This window comes from Lytechinus pictus, chromosome 11 (assembly GCF_037042905.1).
Source record: "Lytechinus pictus isolate F3 Inbred chromosome 11, Lp3.0, whole genome shotgun sequence".
Lineage (NCBI taxonomy): Eukaryota > Metazoa > Echinodermata > Echinoidea > Temnopleuroida > Toxopneustidae > Lytechinus > Lytechinus pictus.
Genome location: NC_087255.1, coordinates 29,741,607 through 29,769,022, shown reverse-complemented (window position 1 = coordinate 29,769,022; position 27,416 = coordinate 29,741,607). Strand labels below are relative to the sequence as shown.

The following is a 27,416-nucleotide window of genomic DNA, read 5'->3' as shown; positions in this document are numbered from 1 at the left end:
TATTTCAAGTTTGGTGCTGTACTGATGAAATAAATCAGCCCAACTCCAATATGTCAACACCGATTTTAAAATCATCCTTTTGTGGTTATATTTTGATTTTTGTAAGGAGGTAGATAGAATATGGTGGTCATTAAATAGACATAAATTTATATTGTTAATTTATATGTATTTGTTAGGTGGTTCATAAAGCTGTTCGTAAGTTAGGAGCAACTTTACAAACGTCTGGTGATCCTGTCTTGGCGCTAAATCAACATCAATGAAATCTGGTGTATATATCATTTACCACAAGAAAGGATCACCAATTGTTTTTAAAGTCATTCATAATTTACAAACAGCTCTTTAAAACACCCACCAGGCTTTGATTGTGCCATAATTGTTTTTTTTTATATTATGGCCATCCTTGAGTCAATGAACATGAAACAAAGATCAGACATTTTTAGTGAATTGAATTTTCATAATATATAAACGATCGTAGATGAAGATAATTTACTAGAATTTACGATGTTGTTATAAATTACATTGAAAATACTTGTAAAACACTATATATAAGAACAAATTATTCAAATGAATTTTGTTAATTTAAGTAATGTTCTCCCTGCGTAGTATTATGGAGCTTTAGGTTTCTCATAAAAATCTTCTGATTTGGCAGATCGGCCTTAGTGTGCATGGAAAAGTTGGGGGAATTAGGGTTAACTGATGACAAATTTGAATCATGGGTTAGGTTATGAAGCCTTCAGTTCGTAAATAAACAAATAATTATGTACGTTGATATTGCTGTATATAAACATTTTTGTTATTGAGATTTTGAATATAGACTACACAATCTGTGATAACATTACACATTCAATTTTCAATAATGACAGTAAAGTAAATATTTTGGGTTTTGAGGTATGATTAATACATATACATGTAATGATAGTGAATAATGATATACATGTAGAATAAATGAATGTATAAAATCACATAATTTATGCTTGCGAGCAGGCCTTTGCAACTTCATTAATGATTAAAGAAGTCACAAATATCACTATATATGAATCGAACCAAAGTAGCCTGTCTTCATTGCATTTCTACGATTTATTTAACACTTGTTATCTACAATAAATTGTGTTTTGTATATAACAAATATTCAATGATTTTCCATTCATGCGACCCTTCTGATATTATATCAGTAACAAGTTGGGGCAGTCTATTCAATTCTGCTTTGCATTGACTCGCTAAACTTGCACGCTCATGTAATACTCAGAACGATCTCACCCGGTCATAAACATTGAATATTTCATGATATAGCCCAGTATGATGGAGAGAGAGAGAGGGAGTGGGGGGGGGGGGGGGAGGAGAGAGACATTGGGGGTATTTTTTAAGTTTATATTTAGATAAAAAGGGGGACAGTAAATAAAACAATGATAGAAAGATGACAATTACCTTCTGTTTTCTTGGTGTTTGCCAATCCATCTGCAATGTATCTGCAGTATTCATCACATTAAAGCAAAACTGTTTTACTCTTTTAATATAGTTTTTCAAAATTTTATAGATCCATTTGTATGTTTATTTAAGTGTTTATCTATTTCATGTTATTTATCTTATTGATTTGTTTGATTTTTGATGGGGGGTAATACTTTACAACAAATATTGTTCAACTTTTATCTATTCTGCACATCTTTCAAGTCTGTCTTTCTTACCCTCCCTCTCTATTCTATTTTCCATTCTCTCTCCCATCTTTCTTTCCTTCCTCCCATTTGCCTAATTCCTCTTTCTTTCCTCACACAATTTCACCCCCTACTCCTATCTCTCTCTCTTTTCCTTCCACATTTTACCCCGAGTCACTTCTTGTTATCTATATCTAAGCCTACTCGTCGCTCTCCTTCCAATTTGTTCTTCCTATTTTGATCTTTCTCATCTCTTCCTCAACATGATTGCTCTACTAAAGAATAAATTCACAACACAATTCAATGTCGATTTATGAATAATTTATTTAATCAGGTATGAATAATGTTGAAAGTAGCAGAAGAACTCTACAATGATCAAGGGTGTAATATTTCAGAACTTTTTATTGAGGTAATTCCCTGGTCAACTCTTCTTCCTTGTGTGTGTGTGGGGGGGGGGGGGTAATTGTTTATTCACATAAATATATATAATTGGATGATAAGATCAAAGAGTTTTTAGAGACAGATGTTGATAGTGAGAAACTGATCATCCCATTACAGAGGAAATCATAAATCGACTTGAGAAACGTCTTTTACAATTCAACTATGTTGTCAAAATCATTTTACATACTAACCAGAGACAATGCTCTTGGCCTGATCTGTTCATCATTTCTTAAGTGGTGACGTTTAATCGTTTTAACGTTACCATGGAAAACCTTGACGATTTAATTCCTGTTTTTTGTGTCGTATGTTCGGTTTATAATCCATGTTTATGAATCGGATTATGTATAATGAATGAAGTGGAATTGAAATATCGATTTTATCACGCAAGAGTGATCGGTTTATATCGGTCGGTCTATCGGTCGCGCAAGTGGTAGGTCGTCTGACCGTCCTGGGCGTACACACGAACATAGTTAACCTGCATGGCAGCTTCTTCCCCGTTCCAAGTAGGTAGCCAGTCATCCCTAGCGTTCCAGAAATCACGGGAAGCAGTGGGAGAATCGTTCGTCCAGGGTTTAGGGGGGTTGTAGGTTGCTGTGTCACCGAAATAATTTACTCCTCCAACGGCTACGTTCAGGATCAAGTAAAACTAATGAAGAGGGATAGAAATAAAGCGATTTTTTAAATTGTTTTGTTAAAGGTCTATATGTAAACATACATATCTGGAATACAGATGTCTATAACGTGTCTCCCCCCAAAGTGCAATTGTCTTTACAGGACTTTAGACTGTATATATATATATATATATATATCATTTGCTTTTGCAGTTGTATCTTATATGATTCTGCTGATGAAAATGCATCAAGGGTTAATCAGCCACCTCCTATAACGCCCAATACCAGAGAGATATTATTTCATGGACATGCAAAAAAGGATATAAGCCTTAACATTTAAGTATACATTGAGATAGAGTTGCATGAATAACTTGCTAAGATTAACATAAATTCATGCCCAAATTACTTAAGGTTTTTTTTAAGAAGAACTTTTTAAAACTTTACTTCATATACCAAATCTATTTTGGTAGCACAAATATTTATTGAGATTGAGATATGGCAGATATAATGATTCCGGCAAGTTTGTGTGGTATTGACGAAGTGTAAGTAAACTTTTAATCTCAACTGTACGTGTAGATGTGAAAAAACTCCTAGTGATGTTAGTTGTAATCTACAGAGACACCTGTGAAGTTTCCCAAGTTGTTTGTCTGTTTGAGGTCACTGAACTTTTACAGACTACTGTTATTCCAGATATTATAGGAAACTCAATTTGCAGGATAAATGAAAAACATTCATTACAAGATTTCAAATTCTTTTATGTTATTTGGGTAAAATGGTAGGAGAAAAAAAAACCTACTGCAAATGATTGCTCTGATACTGTCCCTGTATACATAAATCATGATAATCCTCAGAGTATAGGAAAAACAATAATTTTTCTTAATTCATATTTGTGTAAGATGCAATTTGTATAAAAATATTGGCTGAATACTGCTGATTTTATTATAGGCTGTCAATCACTTATAATGTGATATTACTTCATTATTTATGGACAATACTTGTAATGGGCATTTGAATTTATTTAACATGGCTAAGTATCATCATTACCTAAGCTTATTTATTATGTAAATTGATGTTAATCATTGTTATTTTATATTGTGTATTATTTATCTATATAATCTATCACAGGGTATATATTTATCATGTGAGAAAAATACCAAAAGTATATAGTTGTGCAGTACTGAATTTACCAAAGTAGAGTAATGAAACCAAATTCTATTGATGATGTGAATATAATCTACACCGGGTACTTGATTGTAAATGTATTATGTTTTCAGCATGTCAGTTTTTGTAGACATCTATCCATACAAGCTTATGGAATCCATGTAATATTTTGAGAACCGAGAAATATATTGTTATGAAACTTATTATTCCAGTCAACCTATTTTGGGGGATTATAAACTAGTCATGCCATCATCATGTAGAGTTGCCAGATAGTAGGATTTTTATGGAGAAAAGGACACTAATTAAAATTTGTTTTCCCCTAGATATAGGATTTTTTAAACTTGTAAAGAATGATTTTTTTTTCAAAGTTAAAAAAATTTAGGCTTGAAAATGGACTAAAATGAAATAAAGAATAGGATTTTTTTTCACAAATAAGGTTGACAGCCCAGGGGGGGGGGGGCAGTCAAATATATTGCTGTACACACGCGTGACCCCCAAAAAACGCGTTTAAAGGGGTTTTTTTTTTTTCAGTATTGGACGCGGTCCGCACGTGGACTCGTTAAGGGTATCAAAAACACGGATTTTCAAGAAAAAAGGTGGTTTTGAAAGACTGGTCAATGGGTAATCGTGGGGTCAAACATATTTAGGGTATATATATTTTTCCCCAAAGCTTTTTTTTAAAGACGAGCCAAACGTGTTTAGGGTATGTTTTTTTCCCCAAGCTTTTTCCCCCGAGGTCATATTTTGGCGACAACTTGTTTAGGGGCCAAAATGTGTAAATAAAACCTGCTGAAAACTTGTATAAGGGGTTATTTTGCACACAGAGAAAAACTCGTTTAGGGGTTTTTGGAAATTACTTGGTCACGCGAATGTACAGCAATATATTTGACTGCCCCCCCCCCCCGGGTTTGGCCGCTCTGCACCATGTCCTGTATGGTCCAGTCATGCATGCACGTCTTGTGGTGGGGAGAAAGTTCAAATTGGTTTCAAATCAGAACTGATGGCAGGACTGCATGTCCCCTCTATATCGCTTGGATTTCTTTTATTTGTACCTAGATAATCACAAGATATTGGAATGTCTATTTTAGTATTCATACCATTAATTCAGAACTTTGATCTGTAAACCAGATGGGTGTTACATAAAGCTGTTCATAAGTTAAGAGCGACTTTAAGAACGACTGGTGATCCTTTCTTACGCGCAAACCCTCGCAAATGACAATTTTTGTGTATACCATTTACCACAAGAAAGGTTCACCAGTCGTTCTTAATGTCGCTCTTAACTTATGAACAGCTTTATGAAATGGCCCCCTGGAATGCTAATATCGAATGCTATTACAGATCGCAAATTGATCATGTAGGGTGCGTACTGCTTTATTCATTAAGAAGATGTTTATCAGTATTCAAATTGAGACAGTAGAATTATCATTATCAGTATTGTTTGAAGTGCATTATACAAATATTAATATTAAATTTAGACATTTCAAGTATGGAGTTGGTTTTGGTGTTGGAAGCACAGTTTAGACTGCTTTCCCTAGCTGTAGAAGCTAATGTGAGTCACTCTACAGAAATGACCGAGATCACATATTGGATAGCTCAGAACCTGGTGGGATACGTCGCAGGACCGGCTTCATTTTATATTTCAAGTTTGGTGCTGTACTGATGAAATAAATCAGCCTAACACCAATATGCCAACACCGAACTTAAAATCATCCTTTTGTGGTTATATTTTGATTTTTGTAAGGAGGTAGATAGCATATGCTGGTCATTAAATAGACATAAATTTATATTGTTAATTTATATGTATTTGTTAGGTGTTTCATAAAGCTGTTCGTAAGTTAGGAGCAACTTTACAAACGTCTGATGATCCTGTCTTGGCGCTAAATCAACATCGATGAAATCTGGTGTATATATCATTTACCACAAGAAAGGATCACCAATTGTTTTTAAAGTCATTCATAATTTACACACAGCTCTTTAAAACACCCACCCGGCTTTGATTGTGCCATAATTGTTTTTTTTAATATTATGGTCATCCTTGAGTCAATGAACATGAAACAAAGATAAGACATTTTTAGTGAATTAAATTTTCATAATACATACACGATCGTAGATGAAGAAAATTTACAAGAATTTATGATGTTGTTATAAATTACATTGAAAATACTTGTAAAACACTATAAGAACAAATTATTCAAATGAATTTTGTTAATTTAAGTAATGTTCTCCCTGCGTAGTATTATGGAGCTTTAGGTTTCTCATCAAAATCTTCTGATTTGGCAGATCGGCCTTAGTGTGCATGGAAAGTTGGAGGATTTAGGGTTAACTGATGAAAAATTTGAATCATGGGTTAGGTTATGAAGCCTTCAGTTCGTAAATAAACAAATAATTATGTACGTTGATATTGCTGTATATAAACATTTTTGTTATTGAGAGTTTGAATATAGACTACACAATCTGTGATAACATTACACAGTAAATTTTCAATAATGACAGTAAAGTAAATGTTTCGGGTTTTGAGGTATAATTATACATATAATAATAGTGAATGATAATATACATGTAGAATAAATGAATGTATAAAATCACATAATTTATGCTTGCGAGCAGGCCTTTGCAACTTCATTGATGATTAAAGAAGTCACAAATATCACTATATATAAATCGAACCAAAGTAGCCTGTCTTCATTGCATTTTTACGATTTATTTAACACTTGTTATCTACAATAAATCGTGTTTTGTATATAACAAATATTCAATGATTTGCCATTCATGCGACCCTTCTGATATTACATCAGTAACAAGTTGGGGCAGTCTATCAATTCTGCTTTGCATTGACTCGCTAAACTTGCACGCTTATGTAATACTATATAGGAACAATCTCACCCGGCCATAAACATTGAATATTTCATGATATAGCCCAGTAGGATAGAGAGAGAGAGGGAGTGGGGGGGGGGCAGTAAATGAAACAATGATAGAAAGATGACAATTGCCTTCTGTTTTCTTGGTGTTTGCCAATCCATCTGCAATGTATCTGCAGTATTCATCACATTAAAGCAAAACTGTTTTACTCTTTTAATATAGTTTTTCAAAATTTTATAGATCCATTTGTAGGTTTATTTAAGTGTTTATCTATTTCATTTTATTTATCTTATTGATTTGTTTGATTTTTGATGGGGGGGGGTAATACTTTACAACAAATATTGTTCAACTTTTATCTATTCTGCACATCTTTCAAGTCTGTCTTTCTTACCCTCCCTCTCTATTCTATTTTCCATTCTTTCTCCCATCTCTCTCTCTCTTTTCCTTCCAAATTTTACCCAGAGTCACTTGTTATCTATCTCTAGCCTACTCGTCGCTCTCCTTCCATTTTGTTCTCCTTCCTATTTTAATCTTTGTCATCTCTTCCTCAACATGATTGCTCGACTAAAGAATAAATTCACCACACAACACAATTCGATGCCGATATATGAATAATTGATTTAATCAGGTATGAATAATGTTGAAAGTAGCAGAAGAACTCTACAATGATCAACGGTTTAATATTTCAGAACTTTTCATACAGGTAATTCCCTGGTCAACTGTTCTTTGTGTGTGTGTGTGTGGGGGGGGGGGGGTACTCACATCAATACATATAATTTGATGATAAGATCAAAGAGTTTTTAGAGACAGATGTTGATAGTGAGAAACCGATCATCCCATTACAGAGAAAATCATAAATCGACTTGAGAAACGTCTTATTTACAATTCAATTATGTTGTCAAATTCATTTTACAGACTAACCAGAGACAATGCACTTGGCCTGATCTGTTCATAATTTCTTAAGTGGTGACGTTTAATCGTTTTAACGTTACCATGGAAAACCTTGACGATTTAATTCCTGTTTTTTGTGTCGTACGTTCGGTTTACAATCCATGTTTATGAATCGGATTATGTAAAATGAATGAAGTCGAATTAAAATATCGATTTCGTCATGCAAGAGCGATCGGTTTATATCGGTCGGTCTATCGGTCGCGCAAGTGGTAGGTCGTCTGACCGTCCTGGGCGTACACACGAACATAGTTAACCTGCATGGCAGCTTCTTCGCCGTTCCAAGTAGGTAGCCAATCATCCTTAGCGTTCCAGAAATCACGGGAAGCAGTGGGAGAATCGTTCGTCCAGGGTTTAGGGGGGTTGTAGGTTGCTGTGTCACCGAAATAATTTACTCCTCCAACGGCTACGTTCAGGATCAAGTAAAACTAATGAAGAGGGATTGAAATAAAGCGATGTTTTTTATTGTTTTGTTAAAGGTATCGATACGTATCTGGAATACAGATGTCTATAACGTGTCTCCCAACATTGCAATTGTCTTTACAGGACTTTAGACTGTTTATATTATCATTTACTTTCCCAGGATTTAATGGTTAATGAATTTGAATCACTTATCATTCCAAGAAAGTTCCTGACAATAAATGACGAATGTGTTTTTAATCTGGATCTGTGCAATTAACAAAGATAGGTATCTAATTTCGATTCCCATTACAGTTTAACTAGTTTATGTTACACCAGTTATTATCCGACAGGTTATCAGAACTTTTGTTGATTTTGATTGAATGAGAAGCAATGTTTCTATGACGACTTTCGGAAAAACATTTAGAGTTTGTCAGATAAAACGTCCGAAAATTACATTTTATGAAACAATCCCAAGATTTTTTTTTATGGATGTGAATAAAGTGAATTGATTTCAGCATACGCGCTAGATTGATTTGTACAAGTTACATAAAAAAGACAATATATTTCGTTTTTTGGGTTGGTTGACTACATAATAATGACTTTTTTTAGAATGAAGTGCAATATAGAATAAGAAAATAATGAAATAGATCAGGCTTATAATTGACAAGCATGTCTATCCAGGCTGATTCTGAACACGATTAGACCAGGGGGCCGTTTCATAAAGCTGTTCGTATGTTTAGAGCGATTTTAAGAACGACTGGTGAACCTTTCATACGCGCTTAACCATCGCCAATGAATATAGCATTTACCACAAGAAAGGATCACCAGTCGTTCTTAAAGTTGCTCTTAACTTACGAACAGCTTTATAAAACACCCACCAGTTTACAATTTTGAAAGCTTCTTTACCTCCTGGTCAAACGGAGTTAATTTGTTGGTAGAGTGTTCCCACGGGTTGTCAATTCCCGGTGCTTGTTCTGCGAATTCACCAAACTCCCAGAAGCCACTGCCAGGGTTTACAGACAGTATTTCCTCGTCGTCAACGTAAAACCTGAATGTAGTAAGTAGAATCGTCAATTGTTAATTGTTTTAAATTTATTTGCAATAATAAAATAATCTAGCTAATCCGGGGGGGGGGGGCACTTCCATTGACGAGTGGATACCATGCGCGACCATGCGGTCTCGAAAAGCACCCTAGCACGTATTTACCTTTTTCTGAAAATGCACCCTTAACAAGTATTGGCGTGTGAAACCATACCCTTTACAAGTATTGGAAACAAAACGATACTCTTGGCAAGTTCCCTGAATTGACCCCCTAAACAAGTACAGCGATATTTTTATTGTTATGTCACGGACGTCGGTCGTCGGTTTTACCTTCACCTACATCATTGGGTTTAGTACAGCCCCACCTCCCACATCTCGCGCAAATGCTTAACACGTAGTGTTGACTCTTGGGGCAAAAGTACATTCCTTTATAAAACAATTTAGTCTTAATTTTTATACCCTCGCAAATTTGACCCTAAACACGTAGCTTTCCTGGCGAAAATAGATACCCTTTTGCAATAATAAAATCTAGCTAATTTTCATTATTTTAGTGTTTTTGACACCCTTATCACGTAACGTACGTAACTATCTTGAAAAAGACATCCTTTTTACGTGTTTTTTGGTCGCGCATGGTATCCACTAGTCAATGTAAGGGCCCCCCGGGAGTCTAAAGTAAAGTAGTATTAGAAGAAGTAATTGAATCCGATGACCGGGGTATATCTGTAAAGCGCTTAGACACGTCGTTCCGATGTATTAAGCGCTATATAAAAAACGGATTATTATTATTATATGGTAGAAAAATAGCAGTACTGCTATATAGTAGTAGTAGTAGTAGTAGTAGTAGTAGGAGTAGTAGTGGTGGTAGTAGTAGTATAATAGTAGTAGTAGTGGTAGCGGTAGTAGTAGTAGTGTTGGTGGTGGTGGTAGTAATGGTGATGGTAGTGGTGGTAGTGCTAGTAGTGGTAGTAGTAGAAGTAGTAGTAGTAGTAGTAGTAGTAGTAGTAGTAGTAGTAGTAGTAGTAGTAGTAGTAGTAGTAGTAGTAGTAGAAGTAGTAGTAGTAGAAGTAGTAGTAGTAGTAGTAGTAGTAGTAGTAGTAGTAGTAGTAGTAGTAGTAGTATAGTAGTAGTGGTATTAGCGATAGTAGTAGTAGTAGTAGTGTTGGTGGTGGTGGTAGTGTTAGTAGTAGAAGCAGTAGTAGTAGTAGTAGTAGTAGTAGTAGTAGTAGTAGTAGTAGTAGTAGTAGTAGTAGAAGTAGTACGTAGTATACTAATACTAATATATGATTTGTATAGCACACGTATCCACCTTGCTATAGGTGCTCAAGGCGCAGGCGCTCCTATATTACCCCCGCCGCCTAAGCTAGTCTACCGATTCTGGTGCCCACAGCTTTTTGAGGAATTACTATAGTAGTATTAGTAGTAGTAGTAGTAGTAGTAGTAGTAGTTATAGTAGTTTTAAATTTTGATATTGTTGGAACTTAGATTATTGGCGATGATAATAGACACATGGCAACACTGATTTTGAATGTGGTAATATAATATTATTATAATTAAAAAAATAGTGATAATAGAGGAACGTGATTGTTATAATGACGTTATTATTCATATAACTGCATGAACTTCTCCAAAATTGCCAGGATGACAATATCTCTGTATGGTCATTACAATTATCATTTCATTTCTGTCTGATAATCGTGCGTTTAGTTAACTAACATGCCTCGATCTTTATTAATATATAGCTTATGTAGATTCGAATCAGTGATAGGTCAATACGCCATCACGTGATCATAGCTGCGAGGATCGCGCATTTGGTATATTCTAGGTTTTGACGTCACCTCAGTGAAATTGCGGCGTTATATTCACTAAGGTGACGTCACTCGCTTCTTACAAGTTGCGCAATAAGGTAGTTTACACTAATACCGTGTTTACACTTAATCGGCTTTGCATCGGCTTTTTCATAGCGTGTAAACGCGATTAACTTGCATCGGCTCGCGGTTCAGAACCGGCAATTTTGCACCACCAAAGTAGTAGGTTCGATCAGAACCGCGAGCCGATGCAGAATCGGCTTTTTACTACGTGTAAACAGAAAGCCGATTCTGCATCGGCAATTGGTGCGCATTTCATTTACTTTACAATAGTAACGTAATTGTAAGCGCACGGATCCAGCGTTGTCTTTATTATGACGTATATTGTTTGTGTGCGTATCATTTCAGGTTTTTGCATCGGCTCGCGGTTCTTAACCGAGAACCGCGAGCCGTAACAGCGTGTAAACGCAGTGCAAGATAAACCAAAAGCCGATTCTGCATCGGCTTTTGGTTCTGAACCAAAAGCCGATTAAGTGTAAACACGGTAATTAAATATCTGTATAATATTTGATGTATAGTCACGTATTGTATTACCGGACACTATTATGATTCCGGACGCGCATATTACTGCGTTCGAAAACAATTTCGTACGGTAAGACTTCCGCAATACATAGAACAGGATTGCAAAAACAAGGCGAAAAAAATCAAACTTTTAACTTATTTATCTCTAAAATGACAGAAAATGCTTAAAATATCAAATAACATAGTTTTGCATTAACAATTGATATATTTTCTAACGGAAATATGGGTCTGATCTGCCGAATTTCAATCTCGTCCGCTCCTTCGATCGAATGATGAGGTGTGGTGTATTGTGGGTGCCTCGTCGACGGCTAGGGCTAGTTCTCAAGGTACCCGTGCGCGAGGTTTACCGTGAGTATAGAGCCGTCGACGATCGGCAGCGCATCGATAGAAATTGATGAGCGTCACGATACGAACGAGCATAATATTGGAAAGTTCCATGAAACATGCAGCTAACAAGAAAAAATAAAATAAGTTATCAAACACGAATTTATTACCAACATCTGCTCAGAATCGGTATAAGAACAGCAAACAAAAACTTAGAATTTCCTCATGATATGATATAAGAAGAAAAGATCACACAAATTTGTTCTTACATCATTATAATCAAAAATATCTTTACCCGTCCGGCGCGCGTCCGGAATCATGATGTAATTTGTCACGCACGAAAATAACTTTTTTTCGTGGAGGGGTATGCGGCAAGTGCGATGCAAAGAAAATGGTTGGTAAATATAAAATAATTTTACCATATTCATAATTTTCATAATATTTGGAATAGCAAGTGCGAATTTTTCTTGATTGTATTTCCTCTAGTTGTCATTTTTAAAGCACTGAAATAAAGGTGTCCGGCAATAGGATACACTGCCATACGCACAGAGATACGATCTTAGTGTTAACGCGTCGATTGCATGAAGAGCGCGCTTCGGGCAAAATATTATCCCTTTGCGAAAAATATAACTCCGTCGGGGAGAGGAAATATTATGTTCAAACTCTAGGTAGGCAATATCTCTATAATATTTATATTATAAACTTCCAAAATAATAATTAGAATGTAATACAACTTACTGCATTGAATCCATAGTCCAGTTCAGTGCGTACTTGTGAAACCCACTTCCAAATGTTTGACCATCAGGGAGATTTCTGAAATAAATAACATTTCAGGTTGAGGTACTGTTGTGCAGCGCAGTGGATAATATGTCTTCGGATTAAGTGGAAGTTCAAGTCTCTCGACGGTACATAGTCTTTATTAATGCACACCCATGCACACTCTCACACACATCCACACACACTTTCATACAGGGGCCTGGGATTGATTTTGAAAGAAAAGCTGCCTTTATTTTAAAATAGTGTATGTTATATGGACAAGATGTAATAAGAATGAATGTATGTTAAAGATTGTATGTAAAAGAGTTATGTAAAATAATTTGATCCGTTATTGTGGTGTTTATATTATGAAATAAAGGTTCTTTTTTATTCTCTGGAATAAAAAGGGGAAAAAAGTTTTGACAAGCAAGCAAAAAAAAAAAAAAAAGATAGATAGATAGAAAAAAGAAAGTGATTTTGGTCACTGACAAATAATTGCAAAGCAAAAAAAAGTAATAAAGGCATTTCGCTTCAAAATGAAGGTGATTTGGGCCAAATCTCTACATTATACCATACCGATCAAATTTAAATCTTGGGGGTTATTGCCCCATCACCCCGCTTCCCATGGCCATGAATGCTTAAACATAGTGCAGTTTGCCGAGATCGAATCCCCCAATGTTTGAAGACCTGTCTTCGCCATTGGCGTCATCTAGAGTACTTAAAATGTTTAAATGAACTTACTTTGTTGCATGCGTTTTAGGGTATCCGTTGAGAGACCAGAATGGTCCCCAATGCATAGTCGATCCCATCTGATCTACCCCAGCTGATTCGTCACCGTATTTCATATTTGCATTGCCTAACGAATAAAAAAAATCAATCATATTAAAAATAATGAATTATGGTATACAAGTTTTCCAATCATTAAAAGTGTGTGGTATTCTTAGGGAAGCATAATGAGCATATATTATGTGTCAATGATTTAGTTTGAATTTGACGAGATATGTTATGATTATTACAGGTTTATCACATCATCATCATCATCATCTCCAATATCATAATCAGCATCATCAGCAGCAGCAGCACCAATACCATAATAGGTAGCAGCATCATTATTATCAACATCATCATCATCATCATTATAATAATAATAATAATACCAACATGCTTATATAGCGCATATCACTGCCAAATGCGTCCCTATGCGCTTTTAAAGGAGACAGAAAAGGCAAAGAAAAAAATAAGAAATTTGCTGGAAAATTGTGGCACTAACTCATTTAAAAGTCTTTTTGAATAAATATGTTTTCAAAGTGGATTATGTGTCAATGATTTAGTTTGAATTTAACGAGATATGTTATCATGATTATTACAGGTTTATCACATCATCATCATCAACATCATCATCAACACCAATATCATAATCAGCAGCAGCATCATCATCATCATCAATATCATAATATTCATCATCATCATCATCAACAATATCATCCTCGTCACAATCATCAACATCATCGGCGTCATCATCATCAATATCATAATATTCATCATCATCATCATCAACACCAATATCATAATCAGCAGCAGCATCATCAATATCATAATATTCATCATCATCATCATCAACATCATCATCTTCACAATCATCAACATCATCATCGTCATCATCATCAATATCATAATATTCATCATCATCATCATCATCACCACCACCACCATCATCATCATCATCATCATCATCACCACCACCGCCACCACCATCATCATAATCAGCAGCATCATTGTCATCATTATCATCATCGTCATCAATATCATAATATTCATCATCATCATCAACATCATCATCGTCACAATCATCAACATCGTCATCATCATCAATATCATAATATTCATCATCATCATCAACACCAATATCATAATCAGCAGCAGCATCATCAATATCATAATATTCATCATCATCATCATCATCAATATCATCACCGTCACAATCATCAACATCGTCATCATCATCAATATCATAATATTCATCATCATCATCATCATCAACATCATCATCGTCACAATCATCAACATCATCGTCATCATCATCAATATCAAATATTCATCATCGTCACAATCATCAAAATCATCGTCATCAATATCATAATATTCATCATCATCATCATCATTGTGAACTGTTCAACCTAGGCACGGGTCTGAAGGGAGGGGGAACTTAGGCGCGTGTCCTATTTTTGTTAACCCAAATCTGCATTATAATTTCCCATATTGCCTCTACTTCTAAAAATAACAGTAGGTACTTCTCTTTGTTTTGTCAGAAATTTAGAAGGAATTGACCCAAAATTGATATATTCCCTTGACCATGAGGACCTATATCTGGTCCCTCCCCTCACAATCTAAATGTTAGACTAAAGCAGTAAAATTTCCTGGATTTTATTGGCCTATAGGCATTACTCCGATTAATAACTGAGTTCTTTTTATTCTGATTTGACAATGCAACTCACCTCTGCTTTCAACCAGATCTATTTCTCCCGAAGCAGGCCAATTTCCATATGCATTACGAGTAGGTAAAAGCCAAATAGCTGTCAAAGTAAACAAAATATGATTTTACTTCATCCACTCCAACTTTAAATCACAAATTTTATTTGATTGTAATTATTGTATAGTGGCATATTAAGGGTTTCAAGGTAGTTAATCTATTTATTTGTAATTATACAAGGGAACGGTTACTGAACTAGCCCTATGAGCTTCTGTGAATGGTGTGTGTGCTCTAAATATCTCCAATATTGTTTATTTATTTTATTATTATTACTATAGTATATAAATGACTACATGAACTAATCGCGTTGGAAGGGGTAGGAAGGGGAGAAACATGAAAATCAATTGAGACTAAATAATGACTGCATTCGGGGTATCGTAATAGATCTTAAGGAAAGGTTTTAGTTGCGGTTATACCAATATTACAGTCTGTGTGACAGCAACTCCTTTCCAATGAATTCGGTACTTAAATTCTACTTCTATATACAAGTGAATTCATATTCTATTTTTTTTACCGAGTTAAAAATCTCTACTCTTATATCGGTAGCCTTATCGAATATGCATAGCAAATCATCCCCTGCTTTTTGCCATAGATTCATACTTTTTGCATTATATGGCAAGTTTCAGTATTAATCGAGTTTTTAATGCTTTATAATTATGTTCAGTGCATGTATTGTTATCATAATTTTTCCAGTAAATTTTATGTGTTTAGCTTTTAACATTGATAAATGATGTATTAATTTTCATGTGCTTGATTGTCCATTATGCAAACATGAATTTACTTTGACATTTTACTTTTTCATGTTCACATTTACTATTACCTTGTATGCACCGCTTTGTTCGAATTACCCGATAGATATTTCATCTTGTATATTATTGGTGTTTTTGAGAACGGTATATCATTTCTTCGTTTTCTTCTTATTATTATTATCCTTTTTTATTCTTCTATTCTTCAGTTTATTCTTCGTTGTCTTTTTCTTCTCCTTCTCCCTTTTCCCTTCTTCTTCTTCTTCTTCCTTTTTTCTTCTCCTCCCCTCCTCTTCACCTTTTTATTATTCCTTTGTAAAATTTCATTGATGCTTCTGTTTATGTTAACATATTTTTTTCATATATATTGTCCGTTAAACTCTGGCTTTTAAATGTTTACTATGTCGATTAGATATTATGTTCCACACGGCTCCAATGGGAATCAGTCTGTGAACTGTTTGGGCTTTTTAACCGTGTATTAATAAAATCAATCTTATCTTATCTAATATTCGATTTTTGATTGGTAACAAAACATAATGATGTCATACCAGGCCACAGCCAATCACCAGTAGGTAGCTTAGCCTCCACCTCCAGTCGTCCGTACTTAAAGGAGAACGAATCGACAGTTCGCAGGCGAGCAGATTGTATTGGATTCAGAATGTTATCAGCAGATCCAGTTCGGTCACATCCCCACCATGCATTTCCGGTACAAAGGTTAGCAGGCGAAGCACCTTCATTAATGAAAATTTATTTTAAAACATCAACATGTTTAAAAACGGTGTAGATTTAAGTCTTTCATCAATTTAAAGATATTGATTTTCAAAGTTTGAATCATTAGGTAGATAAAATGAAAGATTTACATCACAGTTAAGGTGTTCAGGGCAAGGCCATACAGTGGCTGAAATTTTATCTATCTTTCCATTCAGTTCACCTAAATGGTGTTACCTCTTCATCTAGGCCATTGGTCTGCGGCGTCCCCCAGGGCTCTGTTGGAGGGCCCACTTTGTTTTCTTTGACAGGGCTTCGAGACATTTTTAAACGTCACTCTGTTCTCTATCATTTATATGCAGATATCGTTTTTACCCAATCAAACTAGTGCCACACCAGCCCTGTGTAATCTTGAAAGATGCATAATGGAAATTGACTCTTGGTTGAAGTCAAACTCGTTACTTTTAAACCATAGTAAATGTGAGTTTTTAGTTTTTGGCTCAAAGTTTCAACTTAACATAGTTAACATTGATTCCATTTCTATCTCGGGCATTTACATCCCCTTGTCAAAATCATGTCGCAATCTTGGAGTTATTTTTTATTCTCACATGTCCATGTCCAACCAGATTACAAGCATTTGCAGATCAGTTCGTTATCAATTGCGCAATATTGGCTTCATAAGATAATATCTAACTCAGCAACAGAAAAACGGTACTTTCACTCATCTCTTCACGATTTTTTTTTGGTAATAGCCTTCTTTAAAACTTACCAGATTCTCAAATTGGAAAATTGCAAAGGCTGCAAATTGCAGCTGCGCGTAAAATGCACCCCTTGGCAAGTATTCCCAGAATTGAACCCCTAAACAAGTACAGCAATATTTTAACTGTTATGTCACGGACGTCGGTTTTACCTTTAAATACATCATTTGGTTTAGTACTGCCCCACCCAGTGGCGTAACAGGGGGGGGGGGGGGCAAGCTGCCCCCCTGGCGGATTTCACCGGGAAAATAAAAGTAAAACGGGAAAAAGAAAAAAGGAGGGAGAAAGAAAGGGAAAGGGGAAGAAAAGGGGAAAAGGAAAGGAGGAAAGGGAAAGGGAAAAGCGAAAAGAAAACGAAGAAAAAACATATTTTTTTAATGGAAAAGGAATAAAAGCGAGAAAATGTACGAAAGAAGAACATTTGATAAAAAAACAAATCATTCCGAAATAGGCCTATGTAATGCAATAACACGCTGGGAAATAAATTAAAAGATAACAAATTGGCAAACGATAGTGGGAAACGAAGGTAGAATGGAATTAGTCAAAAGCTAAATTAGAAAACATAGAAAAGGGACAAGAAAAATATTAATAACACAACCGGGCTGCCGATGATTAAAATTAAAGAGCGGGAAGAAAGATGGACTGCATACAACATTGTGCTATAAGCTTGCTAAATTTTATGGAAATAAGCTACCGGGGCCCACGCAGTAGGGGCTCTTCATTTATAACCTTCAAATGGCTCTATAATGGCCCCGTTCAATCACGTTCAATTACTGACATACAGGCGTGGGGGGGGGGGGGCGGGGGTCTTGGTCTTGGTTCCACACCCAAGAGGAAATTAAAAGAAATTATAGGAGACAACGTATAATGAAATGAATGGAAACAATGAAATGTGCTATTTGCTGAATATAATGGGAAAATTTATCACATAATTAGAATTTAATTTCATTAGGCAATTTTTTTTTCAAGCTCGCTTTGCACGCTGGCGACTTTATACAAATTTTTCCCACATTGCTATGTTTTGCCCCCTCAAAATATTTGTTCATTACACAACTGGGTTGAATAAATGTGTTGTGTAAAAGCTATATTATGTATATTGCCCACGATTTGATCAAAATAGCGGCAATCTGCGAGGTTTAAATGGCTTTGAAATCAAGAATTTCCGGGGGCTCCGCCCCGGACCCAAACCGCACAGCACTGCTTATGGAAGGGTTGGGCCATGGCCCCAAAGAGTTTTACAAACAAGAACAAAAAAAAGGAGGAAAGAAAAGCAAAGGAAAAGTGTAGGATATGATTTTATTTACTGAATATAATGTCAAAAAATAGCTCAAAGTTAGATTCTCATGAAAAGGTGATTTTTTTCTCGCTCGCTTCGCTCTCTCAGGACTTATATAAAGCAGCTTTTTAGCACATGTGCTATACTGCGCCCCTCGTTTTTTTTTTACTCTTCACGCTACTGCCGCAAAGAATCCTGTTCACAGTGGCGTACAGACCACAAAAAAGGAATCTCAAGAGAGAAGAGTGATATATATTATTCTCTGGATATCATGTCAAAATCTATCACAAAATTTGATTTTTGTATCAAAAAGGTCAAAATTTTTGCTCGCTCGCAACTTTTTTTTAAAAGATAAATTCTGCCCGATACGCAATATCTGGCCTTCTCAAAATAGTCGCCTCATTACACCATTACGCCTGTTCATACCATGATATGACCGGGAAATTTTTGGCTCTTGCCCCCCCCCCCCCCCCTCTGGCCACCGATCCCTGCTACGCCGCTGGCCCCACCTCCCACATCTCGCACAAATCGTACTCTAAAAAGTACATCCTTTATAAAACATTTGTCTTAATTTTTATATCCTCGCAAATTTGATCCTAAACACGTAGCTTTTGGGGCTTTCCTAACGAAATGGGCCTTTTTCATTATTTTAGTGTTTTGACACCCTTATTACGTCACGTAGGTAACGTGCCCTATCTTGAAAAAGACATCCTTTTAACGTGTTTTTTTTTTTGGTCGCGCATGGTATCCACTCGTCAATGTAGTCTTTAAAATCCTTCTTTTTTTATTTTTCATATAGTCAATGGAACTTCCCCCAGTTACAATAAGTCTTTGATGCATAATAATTACCAACCCTCGAGAAATTTGCAATCCTCATCATCTAATCTCTTACAAATTCCAGTTGCTAAGAAATAATGCGGGGAACGGGCCTTTGCTCATGCAGTGCCTAACCTGTGGAATTCTCTTCCACAGAGTTTGAAGACCCAGACTTCAGTGACCTTCAGTGACCATCAAGGGCAACCTGAAAACATACCTGTTTAAGAGTGCTTTTTGACAGACGCTTATTGTTCAGACATGTATTATATGTAAATAGTTTTTGTTGTTCTGCTCTGAAGCGCCTTGAGCATCTAATCAAGATGGAAAGTGCGCTATACACATCTCATGTATTATAATGTGCGAACGGTGCGATCTAAAATCTGATGCAAGTAGGAAAGATCTGCAATTAAAATGTCTGAATCAACCCACTTACCCGGCATTTTGGCTTACATCATTTTTTTGTACAAAGGACCATTTTTAAAACATGGAATAATCCGAAACCTTTCTGTTTTATCTTTCTCTTCCGTTCCCTCCCCTCTTTGCTATCCTCTTTGTCCCCCTCATCTGTTCCTTCTTTGTCCTCCACTTCCTTTATAATACAGTGCGTATCAAAAAAAGTTTACACTTTGAAAAAGCCCTGGGAATGAAAGAATATACGACATGTAGGTTTTCTTTTCACTTATAATCTTGGGTTTGGGTCTCATCTATCCAATGAAAGTAAAGGTTTTGACATAATGTTACACTGGAGTGAGTACTGTCCATTTTTGTAAAGCTCGCAGAAATCTGTTTGCGCAGAAATGATCGTTTTCACGCTGTGTCAAGGGGAAAGGGCGAAATCAAACTTACCCTGTGAAACATTTCTCATACATTTCCCTTGTACTTTTAGTCAATTGAAATAAAACGGATACCTTCAAGCATTTTGTAACTATTTTGCCACCCAAATTGAAATTTTAACATTTAGTAAGCACAATCTTTCACCCTTTTTGTGCCAGCTGGATCTGAGGACATAACTGAATCTGAACAAAAGTTTATATCAGACATATCCAGCATTTTTCACTAAGTTTTTATCATTAAAAGTGGGTTTACATTTCATTTTTCATTTAATACTTGTTTCCCCACACTTTTCCCAAGCTTGACAATGATTAAATAAATGAAAATCAAGCCTAAGCTATTTCATGTAAATCACAGCTCAGTGTAAAGCAAATAACGTTTTGATGGCCTCGGTGTGTGGGGGAGTGGACTGGGGCGCAATGCACTCTTCGAATTGTTTTGGGCAAGGAAACAAGTTTTAAAAGGTAAAAGATATCTTCAAATCAATTTTACTAGCTAAATTCCACGTGTTCTTCATGATTAAGGTCTACTTTTATTTGCTAAACTATTTCAAAGTTCTGCGCAATTAATTTTTCACTAACTTTTCAAAAGTAAGTGGTGCTCACTCAAGCGGAAATATTTTTCGACAGTTATATCGTCATTTGCTTAAATGGATCTGCACCAATGTTAAGATGTGGAAAAATCTTCAGAATATTACAAATGTGTAATTTTACAGGATTTTTTCAAAGTGTAAACTTTTTTTTGATACGCACTGTATATCCCTCCCTCTCTGCTTCAACCCCCCTCTCCCTTTCCATGCGTGTTTAAAACGAAGTATATCAAACGGTGAGAACTCACCCCACAGATCTAATCTTGAATTTGTCACCGAACCAGGTCCCAAAAGATCCTCGGTTAATGTCTGATCAATGGCGTTTGGAAAGGGAGTGTGTGTGTGAGGGAGAGAGATAGAGAGAGAGAGGGGGGAGGGAGGGAGATACATGTATATTGAAATAGAAAAGTAAGGAATTGGTTAGAAAGAAGTGAAAGAAGGGGATTATTGTAAGAAGGTGAGGGTGAACAATAAACAACATAATATTCAAAACCACAATGCTTATCAATCACTTGTTCATCAATCATAACTTCCGAAGTAATGATCGAATACAATATACTAAGGATCTTGTTGACGATATGTCAACAGTTAATCACGAGTTTTTCCCATGAACTTTTTGTATTTGGTTGATCTGTCAATGCTATTGATCCTTGTTTAAAAAGGACAATACTGTCTTGGATAAACGTTTATTGCACTATGTATCATTATATATAAAAAGTTTGTTACAATACTTGGTTTTATACTTGATAAAATTAGGCTATATTGCGTATCATGTTTTTCATGAACATACTAAACGTGCTCAATACGCAAAAACAATAACAACAACAACGCGCATGTCCAAAGTGCGAGCACGGAGCAAGTTTAACATGATCATAGAGAATGAAGTTTCTCTCTTAGATTGGCGTAACTCTTGAAAAAATTACACATTGCGATGACGATAATGAATATATTTACAATAATACAGAAAAAACAAAGAAAAGTGTTTTAAATAAACCTGGGGTAATCGATTGTGCTGCCTACCGGTTTTATGAATAGCTTTCCATCCTTGACGTAGCTGTTTGAGCGATTGCTGGTATAATATTGGAATTCCCAGTTCTGCAAATAATAGAAAACATGTATAGAGTATCGTGAAATCTGTATTATGCAACTTATAATTTTGATCACAAATATCGACTGACATCTATTTATAGAGCTGTAACACCGGATATTAATAAGGATGCGATGGATAAGTAGGGCGCTAGAAACACGTTTCACAAACAGATGCAATCGAACACATCTCCACAAATCATTTAATTTGATTTGCAACCAATTAGAAGTCCGCATTCGGGTTTGTGCGAGATTTTGTTTTAATTATAATTTGCATTTAAATGCAACACTTTCTTAACGGGGCTCCCTATCAGATTGCTTCAAATTAAATGAATGTGTAAAATACATAACTTAATAAGCAAACAAACAACTAATAAGACTTTAATAAAAAGAAAGTATGCAGGAATACCTTTAAGAGGTTAACAAAAAAAGACCAACAGGCCTATGGTTTATATGCCATTGTTGCGTAGTATCGTAGGATGATTGTAATGATTAAAATTAAAAACGGGTCGCATACACTTTTTAAAGGAAGTTACCGTTAATAAACTTTCAATCCAATTTCAAAACATACGTAATCATTATCATTCTTAGAATTCCTCTTCCGTCTTCTCCTCTTCCTTCTTTTTCTCCTCCATCTTAGTCCTTCTCGTTCTTCTTCTTCTCCTCCTCCTCCATTTCCTCCTTCTCCCTTTTTCCACCTTCTTCTCCTTTTCCTTCTTCTTCTCCTCCGTCTTCTTCTTCTCCGTTTTCTTTCTTTCTTTCTTTCTTTCTTTCTTTCTTTCTTTCTTTCTTTCTTTCTTTCTTTCTTTCTTTCTTTCTTTCTTTCTTTCTTTCTTTCTTTCTTTCTTTCTTTCTTTCTTTCTTTCTTTCTTTCTTTCTTTCTTTCTTTCTTTCTTTCTTTCTTTCTTTCTTTCTTTCTTTCTTTCTTTCTTTCGTTCTTTCTTTCTTTCTTCTTCCTATCCTCTGTCTTCTTCTTTCTTTCTTTCTTTCTTTCTTCTTCCCCTCCTCCTCCTCCATCAGTTTTCTTAAGATCTATATATTATCAGAAATATTTTATACCAAAATGTTCTCTTTTCAGGATTATGGTGAAACCAAAAACCTTGTTATCATTACTACATACCCCACCGCCTCCAGCTGTAATTTCATGTTCCCAGATGTCTAGATTTAAAGAATTAAATTCTTCTTGGAAGATGAGACCATTGCAGGGTGGAGACGACGAGTCACATGATGAGTCACATGGGTACATGCTACATTGTGATGGAACACCTACAAAGAATCAAACCAGGTAATCTTATGATTAACAGCTCTTACCCAATATCAACCATTTGATATTAACAGGCTTAATTGCCAGTCAAACACATTATATTCGATCGCTCGTCAACCATAAATATTACAAAATAACATTCTCGCTTGGTTGCCAAGCAGAAAACAAGAATGAAAGGCTCAATCTCTCATCAACCACTAACACAACAAATTCTGCGGGCCAAATCGGCTGTCAACCATAGACATATACCAATTGCGTCCTTATTTCTGTATTGTCAACCAACAAATTTGACAACACTCCCTCGTCAACAACCATCATGACAACATTGCGAGCTTAATAACTCGACAACCACTACATATAACATGCAGACTCAATCGCTCGTCGGGCATAAAATATGACAACATTACAAGCCCCGTCGCCCGGTTACCACAAAATATGACAATATTACAAACTCGATCGCTCGTCATCCACTAATATGACGAAGTTATGGACTCGATCGCTCACCAACCACAAAAAATGGAAAACAAATTCAGACTCTATCACCCATTAAACATCAAATGTAACATTATAGACTCGATCGCTCGCCAACCGATAAATATGACATTTCATTCTCAATCGCTCGTCAACCAATAAACATGACAAAATTTCACAGGCAGTCACTCGTCAACCAATAAATATGACATTTCAGACCCAATGATTCGTCAACCAATCGTTCACCAATCAATAAACATGACAACATTTCAGGCACAAACGCTCGTCAACCAATAAACGCGATAACCTTTCAGACTCAATCGTTTGTCAACAAGTAAACAAGACAGCAATTCAGGCTCGATCGCTCGTCAGCCAATAAACTTTTGGGGGTGCCGTGGCCGAGTGGTCTAAGGCGCCTGGCTTTACATGGAAAGTCCGGGGTTCGATCCCTACCGCGACACCTATGCCTGTGAGCAAGGCATTTAATCGACATTGCTTTTTATCCTGCATTCAAATAAATGGAAATTATTGGTAACTATATAGGTGTGCACTTGTTTGTGTTTTTTCTAACATGACAGCAATTCAGGCTTAGTTGCTCGTCAACCAATAAATATGATATTTCAGGCTCGATCGCTCGTCGACAAATAAATATGACAGCATTTAAGTTTCAATTACTCCTCAAATTAATACATATGACATTTCATGCTCAATCGCTCGTCAACCAATAAATATGACAATATTTCAGGCCCAATCAATCGTCAACCAATAACTATGACGACCTTTCAGTCTCATACGCTCGTAAAAAAGTAAATATGACATCATTTTAGGCCCATTCGCTCACCAACAACAAAATTATTGACAACACGACGGGCTTAATCCCTGTGCAACCACTTGGTATGACAAAACTTTGTCTCGATAAGCTATTTTTTAAAATAAATATACAATACTTATAAAGGTTATTTAACAATCGAAAGGCTTTGACACAAGACACAATGTTTACTTTATATTTGATGTAAGAAATAACAAATGCATAACTAAAGCTATATTGTCAATAATAAGGCGGCTGAACAAATACACCATCTTAAAGAAATTGCCATGCACTAACCTTTTAAAATATTAATGAAAAAGGTAAATCGCTCATAGTTACCCCAAAAAATACATTTGACGTACATTTGTTAGGAATCAATTAGAATGATGTAGATGAAACATGATTTTAATAAAGACATCATCAAGATTTTGAAAATCCTCACCGATCAGGTTTCGAACCTGAAGAAAAAATGAAAATATGTCATTTCTTCAGAGTCTAGGACGAAACAGCTGTTTTGATTCACCAATTTTCGACAAAGGCTTCTTGGTTGTTCATTGTCATGAAGGGCATTTGGCAATACATTTCTATGTTCTTTAAAGTGTTCTACTTCTTGGTGCGAAAATTCCTGTACAACATGCACTGACATATAAAATAATACTTACCGGAATTTGCATTGGTTGAAACCAAGAAGAGAGGCAACAAAGCGACTACTCGAAGGAGGACAGCCATCTTGCCCAATATCTCAATGGATAATGATCTATCTTCTTACATCAACAGATAACTATATTAGTCCACTGCTAGGGCATTGAGAAAGATGCAGATGTTACCATTGATATCAATGAAGATAATTATAGTAGATCACAATCAGAGATATTCTAATCCTTTGGTATTAATCATTAATGAGTGCATTTCGCTCATTTTCCTTGACATTAACAAAAGTTCAATGCCCCTGTATACACACTCCCATTTCTCCCGTTTCAGTTAAAGTTGAATGAATGTTCTTTCTACCACCAGTACCCTACATGTATAGCATACGACGACCTTCATCCGATAAAGATCTGTTACGCGGTTCCCTTTGCGTGTAAATTCTATGTCAGGCATTCACGCGTCATGAGCGGGAAACATCAGTCTAAGCAGGGAGCAGCCAAGCGACCCAATTCATCGTCTCGGGCGTCGGGTGCCCCGCCCAGTGCCGACGCTGACTTCATACTAAAGGCTGAAATGAAAGCCTACCTAGACAACGTTTTTAGACAATTAGTTTGACCTGGGGGAAAGAGAGTGATAGTTATAAGAAGGAGAAAAATAACAAGTGAAAATAAAAACAATCAAAGAACAGAATGAAACACAGACAGAAGAAAAAAATGAGGAAGCTTTAAGAAAGATGGAAGCTGAACTCCAATGAGAAACATAGGCGGCGAAAGCGGGGGGACTATCCCCCCTAAATTTGAGGTGGGGGGGGGGGGGACGATCCCCCTAAACTTTGTGTTGATAACCGTTTTTTTTTTTGCAGTGTCAAAAAATTTTGGTAGTCCCCGCTATGGTTGATAACCTTTTTTTTGCTTCTCAAAAATATTTTGGTGGTCCCCCCTAAATTTTTTGGCTTCCGCCGCCAATGATGAGAAATACATAAAGTGACGATTTGCATATGACAAGACGATTCAGATGTTTATTCAGCATGTTAAGAGTATAAATTATTTGTATACTTGATCACTGTTATTGACTATGATACTCTATTTTGTGGTTTATAATTTGGACAAATACAGAGCTCATGCTCCGGCATGAGCATGATAAGAGATAAAATAGAAACAACCTTAAACAACATAGATCCTGCATGTATCCGCCCAGAGTATAAACTGAAAATATACACGAAATATTTTCTCTATGCAATTATATTCCTGCTTTCTGTGCATGACCTCACTTAGACGCAAAGATCCAGTCTTGACAAGTGCAGCTCAAGATTCTTAAAGAAGTGGCTGAATATGCCACAAGGGGCAACACTTGCAATCGTTCACTGCCAACAAGATATGGATATTCCTACCATCTCTCAAATCTATAGCGAGTGTCATGCACAGACAGTAGCACATTGCCTTATTCATGCTGATGAAAGAGTCAAGGCCGCTATGACAGCATGTATAGCAAGAGAAGAATCTTACTCTAGGAAATCGTATGGTAATACTGATGCTAAAGATATGGTAAACGTTGCAATGAATATACCACGCCTGATATAAAATGGCCAAAAGTGAAATCAAATAGCATATGTGTTGTTAAAAATAAATATCAATATAATTGGACTGATAAGGTTGAGGGATTGCTGCTCCAAGGTAAATTCTTGGAGCTCATGAGGCTTGAGCAGGAAGATCTCACGTGGAAAAGTATTATATATGAGCTACCATCCAAAGTTCTTAGTTTTGCAGTCAGGTCATCTATTGACTGTCTCCCTACTTTTAGGAACCTTCAAAGATGGGTAAAAATGATGGAACGGTGGAGTGACGGTATGATAAAATGGTGGAATGACGGTATGAAGGAACGGTTGAATGACGGTATGATGGAACGGTGGAATGACGGTATGATGGAACGGTGGAATGACGGTATGATGGAACGGTGGAATGACGGTATGATTGAACGGTGGAATAACGGTATGATGGATTGGTGGAATGACGGTATGAAGGAACGGTGGAATGACGGTATGATGGAACGGTTGAATGACGGTATGATGGAACGGTGGAGTGACGGCATGATGGAACGGTGGAATGACGGTATGATGGAACGGTGGAGTGACGGTATGATTGAATGGTGGAATGACGGTATGATGGAACGATGGAATGATGGTATGATGGAATGGTGCAATGACGGTATGATGAAACGATGGAATGACGGTATGATGGAACGGTGGTATGACGGTATGATGGAATGGTGCAATGACGGTATGATGGAACGATGGAATGACGGTATGA

General features: G+C 36.1%; 1 protein-coding gene across 1 annotated transcript; it reads right to left on the bottom strand.

Annotated features, from left to right (window-relative positions):
• Positions 1-7,319: 7,319 nt before the first annotated feature.
• LOC129271147 (beta-1,3-glucan-binding protein-like) lies at positions 7,320-26,425 on the bottom strand. The gene is made up of 11 exons (XM_064106298.1): positions 26,376-26,425; positions 25,125-25,256; positions 23,040-23,185; positions 21,854-21,928; positions 21,082-21,142; positions 16,404-16,586; positions 15,075-15,152; positions 13,321-13,435; positions 12,562-12,636; positions 8,978-9,119; positions 7,320-8,097 (listed from the first exon to the last, which is right to left on the bottom strand). Exons 2-11 carry the CDS (start codon positions 25,189-25,191, stop codon positions 7,864-7,866), a joined length of 1,176 nt encoding a protein of 391 aa, XP_063962368.1. The 5' UTR covers positions 25,192-25,256; positions 26,376-26,425; the 3' UTR covers positions 7,320-7,863.
• Positions 26,426-27,416: the final 991 nt, after the last annotated feature.